This window comes from Alosa alosa, chromosome 8 (genome assembly GCF_017589495.1).
Source record: "Alosa alosa isolate M-15738 ecotype Scorff River chromosome 8, AALO_Geno_1.1, whole genome shotgun sequence".
NCBI lineage: Eukaryota > Metazoa > Chordata > Actinopteri > Clupeiformes > Clupeidae > Alosa > Alosa alosa.
The window spans coordinates 14428785-14438784 of NC_063196.1; the positions used below are offsets into that span (position 1 = coordinate 14428785).

Genomic DNA, 10000 nt, shown 5'->3' on the forward strand with positions numbered 1-10000 from the left:
TTCGATCACGCAGAAGGTGTGTGTGTGTGTGTGTGTGTGTGTGTGTGTGTGTGTCTGTGTCTGTGTATGTTTGTGTGTGTGTGTGTGTGTGTGTGTGTGTGTGTGTGTGTGTGTGTGTGTGTGTGTGTGTGTGTGTGTGCGCTCTGGTGATTAGCCCATGTGTCCTAACCGTGTGTTTCCACACACCGAAATTTCGCGTCGCTCTCATTGAGGTTGAATGGAGACGAAATTCACCCTAGTTGGGCGAAATGAAAGCGAATCGCCGAGGCAGGCGAAACAAAGTTGGCCAAAGTTTAACTTTATTTAAATGAGGACCATTCGAGAACCAATCAGGTCCGCGTCTTTGTGTTTGGAGGCGGGAGTTACAAAAAAGTCTGACCAAGATGGCGGAGACTACCTGAGAAAATTTGTATGTGATTAAAATGTTTCTACACGAACATTGGCACTTGTATCAACACGAATTTTATATGCCACACAAACTTAGTCAGAGCACATACACCACTAAATAGACCACTATATATGTTAGTTTAAACACTCAAACTTTTTAGCTAGCTGGCAGGCGAAATGCTAGTATTTTCAGACATTGGATTGCATTGTAAACCTAGCTAGACAGCTAGGCTACATGCTGCAACACAGATATGAAATATATTATGTCTTATTGACCTTGTTGTTTCTGTTTGTGCTGTGTTGTGTTTTGTTTTGTTTGGTTTTGTTTTGTGTCTCTTGAGAGGAGAAAGGCTCACTGTTGCTGTTCTCTCTCTCTCTTTCTCTCTCTCTCTCTCACTCTCTCTCTCTCTCTCTGTGTCCTGTCCTGTAGAGAAGAACATTCACCACAACATGTCCTCCTTTAACGAGTCGGTGGGCCTGGGCTACCTGAAGACTAATGCCATCGAGTTCGTCAAGTATCCTTCACCACACACAGGACAGGGGCAGGCTGTGTGTGTGTGTAGGGGGCGGGGGGGTATAGATCAGTTTATGTATGACTGTGTGTGTGTGTGTATGCTCTTGTGTGTGTCTGTGTTAGAGTGCGGATCGGGCCGCAAATTTCTGTCCGAACCCGGCCCGCGTCCGACAGAGTTGCGTCCGAACCCGACCCGAACCCGACAGGCATTTTCATTTTTATGTCCGAACCCAACCTGAGCCCGACGCATATGATGCTTCAGTTATTCCCATGCTAGTGATTAAACGTTCACGTTAGCCCATTAAATGGAACACACAACAAATTGTCTACAGAATCAGATGAGCGTGCACGCACGCAGGTCACACACAGCGCACATTAACACAAGAGGCCCAAGCAAGCATAGCCTATTGAAATAGAATTCTTGTCTTACCATTGACGAAAAGTCTTGAAATGATCTGCAACAGTCTTTACTACAGTGCCTCTGTCACTGATCCATATGCAGCATCGTTAATTGGGGCAACTCGAGGAAATCATCATCCAGTTGAACGAGACGACCTTATAGCCTACGTCTTTACCACAGTATGCAACGCAAATAATCTTAAAATCTCCCGATAGGCCAACAACTTTTTTTTAACGTCATGCACCCAAGACTGAGCTTATGTGCAAAATGTGCATAAACATTTGTTTATGTAGTCGTGACAACGCGTGTGCATTTCAGGCGGCATATGCCTGAAATGCGTTGTCACGATAAACAAATCTTGCTCACAGGAAGAAAGCTATTAGGTATTTTTTACATTTTACTTTATTCTCAAAAAACAAACGTTTGCATCATGTAAAGCAGACCTGTTGGATACCCAACATAATAAGGACTTTTAAATGTAAAGCTTCCAATGCATATCGCCCCCATGTGTCCGAACCCGAACCGAACCCGACTATAATTTCTAAATATTTGTCGGACCCGGTCGGGCTCGGGTCGGGTAGCCACACTCTAGTCTGTGTGTGTGAGTCAAAATATAGAGATGTGTGTGTGTGTGTGTGTGTGTGTGTGTGTTTGAGAGTGAGAGTGGGGATGTAGAGGTGTGTGTGTGTGTGTGTGTGTGCCAGCTAGCCTAATGAGGTCAGTCCAAACCCATCTGGACTTTAGCTGCCTCTGATGCAGCTCTCTGCACTGGCTCCTGGACAGACACATACACACACATGCGTGCGCACGCGCACACACATACCCACACACACATGTGTGCATACGCACACACACACACATACCCACACACACACAGACATTCACATCATTCACACAGAGGATACGCAAACACAGACACATAGACACATGCACAATAAACATACACACAGACACACACGCGCATTCAGATACACATACACATAGAGGACACACAAACACGGACATAGCGCAAGCGTGCGCGTACACTCACACACACACACATTCAGAAAAACATGTCAATACATGTAGATAGATAGATATACTTTATTGATCCCTAGGGGAAATTCAAGGTCACAGCAGCATACAGACAACACACACATTCAATAACAGCAGAAAAAGTAATTAAAAGTATATAATATAAAAAACACAACTAAGCAATAAGGACTGTAGAAGATAAAGAATATACTAAATATACAAAATACAAATTATACTGAATAAAACTTCATTTCAAAAATCAATTCTAAAAAAAAAAAGTATCCACATAGTGGGTGAATAATCAATCAGGTGCGCTTGCAATGACTGAAGCAGGGACTGAGCAGGGACTGAGTGATGTGTCTGATAAATACACACATTCATACACACACAAATGCCCATCATTTCATTAACTCTACTCCTTTCATTCTACACGCACACACACACACACACACACACACACACACACACACATACATACAGTCCCTCTCCTCCGTTCTGATCGTTGTGTTAGTTAGTGTCCTGAGCACAAGTTGCGCAGCTACAACAAGAGGCAGATGAGCCGCATCTATCCCAAAGGCGGCCGCGTGGACTCCAGCAATTACATGCCTCAGATCTTCTGGAATGCCGGATGCCAGATGGTCTCCCTCAACTTCCAGACGCCAGGTGAAGCACCGTCAGCAACACCAGGGGGCGCCACAGGGCCTGTCTAAAATAAAATCCCCACTGTTCAAAACTAGTAGTGGATGAGCCAAGGCGAGGGTCGTGACTACCACTTGGGCAGGAAATGGATTGAGTCCCAGAGGAATGGATGATTGTATTGTGCTTTTGAAAAAATGCCTTTTGATTGTGCTTCTTGATTATATTGATTTTGCTGTGCTATAACGTTATACGTTATTGATTCGCTGACTATGTTGTTAGATGTAGGTGACTATAACAACAGATGTTACCACTTTTTATTCCATGCTATTGCGTAATACCTGGAGTGATCTGGTTACTGTAAGGAGGTTTGAAGTTTGGGAATTACAGAGCTGAGAGCAAAGTATACCTCCATACACACATGTACATGAGTGTGTTGTGTAAGTTCACAAAGCTTGTGTAGTGTCACCAATCATTACCATGACCAGGCGCAAAAGAGTTCAGATGCTGGTGTCCTCCCAGGATCTGAGCTCAGCCTATCACAGTTGCCCGTGTCCTCCCAGGATCTGAGCTCAGCCTATCAGAATTGCCTGTGTTCTCCCAGGATCTGAGCTCAGCCTATTACAGTTGCCCGTGTCCTCCCAGGATCTGAGCTCAGGCTATCAGAGTTGCCGGTGTCCTCCAGGGATCTGAACTCAGCCTATCACAGTTGCCGGTGTCCTCTCAGGACCTGAGCTCAACCAATCACTGCAGCCGGGTTCCTTGCAGGACTTGAGTGCCTAAGGCAAGTTTAATGTCAAAACGTTGCTACAGATTCCGGTTTTAATGACATGTTTAGTCGCAACGGTATGCAGTGACGTGCTACAGGCTATTGAGGTAATTTTCTCTCGCTTGGTGGGTGTGTCAGAGGTGCTATCCTACCAGCATTAATGTGTTTACAAAATGCACACATATTCAAAAGGCAGAGCACACAGTGTATTCAAGTCATTTAAAGATGAAGATAAGAATGAGAAAGTTATGAAAAATAAATGTTCTTGCACAAACACATCATTCAACTAATCACTGTTTATGTTTAATCAAACACTTTGCAACATTCTGTCCGGGTTGAACTCAGCCCCTGAGGAACATTACATCACTTATCTGCGGTGCCCAGTGCCTCTACTGGGCATGCCCAGTGTGTATGTGTTTTAGCTGGAGGTTATGAGTTTGTTTAGTGGACAAAACCAGGACAAACTCCACCATGAGATATAATGCACAATAACCGTCTGTAAGGAAACGAAGAGTGTGTGTGTAGGTGTAGGTGTGTATTTGTTTGTGTGTGTGTGATGGTGTGGGCGAAGGAGTTCACCGATGAGCTTATCTGATGTGACGCAGGACACACACTCTCTCACACATACACACACACACACACACACATGCATACATACATACATACATACATACATACATACAGAGACACAAAGGAATGCTCCTGAACAGATGCTAAGCAGGCAAAGGGCACTGTTCATGAAACTCAGGTAATGTTCCAGGCATTCGCATGTCATTAAGATCAAACCACACTTGCACACACACACACGCACACACACAGACACACACGAGTGCACAGAATTACACACACACACATTCATCCGCACGCATGAACACACACTGTTACACACTCGCTCATACAAGCACACACACACAACTATTTTCACTCACATGGGCACACACAGAAATGCGCATGCTTCTACTCACATGCACATACACACTCTCTCTCTCTCTCTCTCTCTCTCTAACAGATGCAGAGGCATAGCTGGCAGCACAAGTCTCTGAACATATGGCTTCTACAGAGTTGGCAAATGCTACATCAGCAGGATGGGGGGTGCTGGGTGTGTGTGGTGGGGGGTGTAATGTACTGTAGAAGAAAGAGAGAACAAGGAAGGAAGAGGTGTAGATATAGAGAGAGAGAGATCAGGGGCAAAGGAGAAAGTGAAATGGGGGACATGGCTTTTGGGAGTTGATCCAAAAACGGACACAGAGGGATCCAGGGAAGGGGGGGGGGGGGAGGTGCGGCAAGAGTGGTGTTGAGAGAGAACACCAAAAAGAAGGAGAAAAGAAGGAAACAGGAGAGAGAGAGAGAGAGAGGTAAAGTGGGGTGAGAAGAGCAGGGAGAGGAGAGAAAAGAGACAGATGAGGGAAATGGGGCAGTAGCCTCTCACACTGAGGCATGCAGACTCTCTCTCTCACACACACACACACACACACACACACACACACAGTCCCTCTGTTCATCTTAGTACATCTACCCCAGTTACACAGCTGAGGATCACCTCTCTCCATACACACACACACACACCACTGAGCAGCACTGCAGCATTTCCCATCATGCATCTGCCCAGTTGGTGCCCTCTATTAGGAGGTAAGCAAAGAGCCATGAGACAGAAACACTGCTCTGAACATTCTGATCTACATTCCACACACACACACACACACACCAGTGTCCAGCAGGATTGTTTGACTGTTTAAACGAAGGACTGCATGGCATTAAATGCAGCTTAAGGAGCAGATGTTCCCTTTGAAGATCGCTAAAGTAATCTAGCTATATAGGTAACTCTGTAAAAATGCCCCCTTTACCCCTTTATAATCTCAGAGGAAAGTCACAAACACTTTATTTAAGGTATGGGCTAATGTGTTTTCTCTCTTTAGAAGCTGCAAGCCAAAATGTCCAAAAACGGATAGAAAATTTCTCTTAATGTGAATAATAATTTTGCACCATTAAAAATAAGTACCTTTGCTGAGTAAGCATATCAGCGATGTAAATCAAACAGAATCACTCGCACAGGCCTTTGTTTCATACAGACAGATATAATTTTTTATAGCATAATCAAAAAAGATTGAATATTCATGTACTCTCACAGACACACATGCGCGCGTGCGCACACACAGACACACACACACACACACGAGTACAACTGTGTGTTAGAGGAAGCAAGTGTTTATGTTTGTGACACATACATCATGACTGCAGATGAGTCCCTACATAAGGTCTGATGCTTACAGGACTCTCCCCAAAACACAACAAACCAAAGAGCTCTGTTTCCATGGTTATTTCTCCGCTCAGCTCTGCTGTGCTAGTTTTGGAGAACCCTTCATCTCTCTCTCTCTCTCAGTCACACACACACACACACACGCCTCAGCTCTACCACTGCCACACACACACACACACACACACACACACACACAGTAGTCACGCCTCAGCTCTACCACTGCTTTGCTGCACAGCTCTGTGTTTTGTGTGTAATGGTGCACCGTTTTCAACTCTCTGAAAAGGGCTTTGCATAATTCCCTCTGGAAGCTCTCTGTATCTCCTCCTGTTATTTGCATTGGCCATTCAGGGGTTAAAGTGTTAGTGTTCAGATTGGTAAGGCACAGGGATGCCCTCTTCATCTTTCCATAAGCTCAAGTATCTCTTGTTATATGCGTTGGGCATTCAGGGGTTAATGTGTTTGTTCAGGTTGGTAAGGCACAGGCCACAGGGATGCCGCCTTTATCTTTTCTGACCTGTATGGTCATTTGAGGACACGTGATAGCACTTGTTGTTTTGTGAATGCATTACTATAAACTTGTTTCTTGCTCCGTTTTTACTTCTTTTTTTTATTTATTGTCTCGTTCTTCTCCCATTTCCCTTTATTTTGCCTCTTTCCTTTCTTCTCTCTCTCCCACTACATTCCCTCACTCTCTCTCTCCTCTCTTTAAATCTCTTCTCTCTCTCTTTCGCTTTCAGATCTGTCCATGCAGTTGAATCAGGGGAAGTTTGAGTACAACGGCGCGTGCGGGTGAGTTCCAATATCCCATAATCCCCCCCACACACTAGCGGCGCCCCTCATCAATTAAACCGTGTCTCATTCCATTAGCTGTTGCCACGGGCAACGTTTAATAACTACTGTCCACATTAGCGCTTAGCAAGAACCACCCAGAATCGGCTAAACCTAAAGACCTCCTGCACATGCACGCACACACACACACACACACACACACACACACACACTTCATTACCGTCTCTGTCTTTTGTGAGCGCTCTCTCTGTCTCACACACACACACACACTTCATTACCGTCTCTGTATTTTGTGAGTGCTCTCTCTGTCTCACACACACACACTCTTTATCATATATCACTTTTTCACACACTCCAACAGTAGGCTATACAATCAAAAACGCTCTCTCTCTCACACACGCACGCACACACAGGCTCACACACACAGCCGTAGGGTTGGTGTGTGTCCTCATGTGGATTAAAGGCCTTGCGTCATAATATATGTTTCTTAGTTACCATTTAAAGATGATAAGATGGCCTCTACATCATTAGATACAGCATCCAGCACTGCCTCAGGGCTGTGTGTGTGTGTGTGTGTGTGTGTGTGTGTGTGTGTGTGTGTGTGTGTGTGTGTGTGTGTGTGTAGCTGTGCATGAAGGTGTCCATGTAATTTTTTTAAGTAGGTTTTATTTTTGAAAATGTATTTGTGTAAAGGTATTACAGTTTGTGTGTGTATGTGTGTGTGTGTGTGTGTGTGGGCAGGTGGTAATTATTTCTCCCATTAATTGTCAAGCAAAAGATGGATGGGTGTTACATTTCCCATTACGCGACTCCTGCACATTACTCTCTATCACACGCACGCACACACAATGCAGTACAGCACACATGCTTGGCCGCACAGGCTGGAGATTGAAACGAGTTTACTCACACGCTCACACACTCACACACACACACACACACACACACACACACACACACACACACACACACACACACTAATGATAAAAGTGTTAAGTGCTCCCCTAATTCCACTGTTTCTTATTGTAAGTCTGTGTGTGTATATGTTGTGTTTGTCCATCCTGGGCTCCCGTAGGTACCTGCTGAAGCCGGACTTCATGCGGCGTTCCGACCGCACATTTGACCCCTTCTCGGAAACACCAGTGGACGGGGTCATCGCCGCTACCTGTAGCGTTCAGGTACACCAGCATCTGGCCAGTTGCCATAGCAGCAAGCCCAGCTGAGACAACAGTCTCGTTGCCGTTGTTAAATGACAGTTCTGCATTTGCACAATGGCTTCAGTCCCCTTGGGTTCTAATGCGCTTGGTCCTAATCCTTGTTCTGGTTTCTGCAGGTGATCTCAGGCCAGTTCCTGTCAGACAAAAAGATCGGTACGTACGTAGAGGTGGACATGTACGGGTTGCCCACGGACACCATACGTAAGGAGTTCCGAACGCGCATGGTCATGAACAACGGGCTGAACCCTGCATACAATGAGGAGCCTTTCATCTTCAGAAAGGTGTTTTATCTCTCTCTCACACACACACACACACACACACACACACACACACACACACTGACACACACACACACAAACACACACTCACACACAGGAAACGGCACATTATATACATGTTGTGCTTTGCGCTTTTGTCTGACGAGTCTAGAGTTCATGGCATGTTCATGTTCTACTTTCACCCATTCATTAAACCAGCTGGTTTATGGTCACTGCACAGTTGCACCAGTACCAGTCAGAACTGGACAGAACTTTGCCATGTAGCAGACAGAGCAGGGGTGGGCAAACTGCGGCCCGCAGGCCAATTTTTAAAACCCAATGTGGCCCTGGAGCCACAAAGTTTGCCACCCCTGAGATAGAGGAAGTAACGGTCAGGGGGACAGACAGAGAGAGAAAGATAAATGAAGGTAAGTCAGGTAAGTTAGAACTAAAAAAAAAAACAGATGATTATGAAAGAGTTTAAAGACACAACGACTTTGTGGAAGAGAGATGTGAGGAGAGGAGAGGTGAAATGAGGACAGAAGAGAGAGATGGGGTGGAGGGAGGGAGAGAGAGAGAGAGAGAGAGAGAGAGAGAGAGAGAGAGAGAAAAGAGTCCTGAAAACAATGAGTGTGATGAAAAAAACTTTAGGGAGCAAAGTATGGAGAAAGACTAGAATGAGAAAGAGGCAAAGAAAGAGAGATATGGTGGGAAACAAAGAGAAAGACAGAGAGAGGGGTAGGGAGAGAGAGAGAGAGGGATGGAGGGAGGGAGGAGAGAGAGGGAGGGAGAGAGAGGCATAGTGGGAAATATAAAAAAGAGGGAGAGAGGGAGAAAGGGAGAGAGAGAGGCATAGTGGGAGAGAAAGAGAGGGAGGGAGAGGGATGCATAGTGAGAAACATAAAGAGAGAGAGAGAGAGAGAGAGAGAGAGAGAGTGGGAAACAAAGAGAGGGAGAAAGAGGATGTCACAGAGGGGTAGAAAGAGAGCAAGGGAAAGAATGGGTTAAAGAATGGGAGTCGGACAGTAGAGAAGGAAGAGAGTCAGTCAAGAGAAGGAGTGGTGTGTGTGTGTGTGTGTGTGTGTGTGTGTGTGTGTGTGTGAGGGGAGGAGATTGTGCTGAGCACAGCGGATTGCGGTAGTCACTGAGCCAGAACACCAGCTAGACATAAATCACACACTGCCGCAGTGCTGCTGGAGACTAGACAGCACAGGCACACAGACACACACTCATGCGCATACACTCACACTCACTGGCACGCACGCACGCACGCAGACACACACTCATGCGCATACACTCACACTCACTCACACACTCACACACACAGGCACGCATGCACGCAGACACACACTCATGCGCATACACTCACACTTACTCACACACACAGGCACGCACGCACGCAGACACACACTCATGCGCATACTCTCACACTCACTCACACACACATGCACACACACACGACACTCTCACACATAAACAGACATGCATACGCATAAACACACACACTCACACGCACACACACCCGCATGCACACACACCTGCACGCTCACTTACACACGCATGCACACATACGCGCACGCACACACACACACACGCATTACACATGCAACCTCATTGAGGCAAGTACTCTTTTTCACACACACATACACCACACTTCCATTCACATACACACTGCACATTTGTGTAATTACAATGTAATGTAACATTCTAATTCACACATTTATATATAGTCACTTTCTCTCACACACACTTGCACTTTCAAA

General features: G+C 45.6%; 1 protein-coding gene across 7 annotated transcripts in view; it reads left to right on the forward strand.

Annotated features, from left to right (window-relative positions):
* The window catches only part of LOC125299519 (1-phosphatidylinositol 4,5-bisphosphate phosphodiesterase beta-4-like), a 94549-nt gene that overhangs the window by 66567 nt on the left and 17982 nt on the right, over positions 1 to 10000 (forward strand). For all 7 annotated transcript variants that reach the window (XM_048250823.1, XM_048250822.1, XM_048250824.1 and 4 more), the window contains 6 exons: positions 1 to 16; positions 818 to 902; positions 2854 to 2978; positions 6715 to 6766; positions 7839 to 7941; positions 8097 to 8261. The exon at positions 1 to 16 is cut by the window's left edge and continues 138 nt beyond it. In XM_048250823.1, the coding sequence (XP_048106780.1) occupies positions 1 to 16; positions 818 to 902; positions 2854 to 2978; positions 6715 to 6766; positions 7839 to 7941; positions 8097 to 8261 (546 nt within the window). The remainder of the gene's footprint in view (positions 17 to 817; positions 903 to 2853; positions 2979 to 6714; positions 6767 to 7838; positions 7942 to 8096; positions 8262 to 10000) is intronic.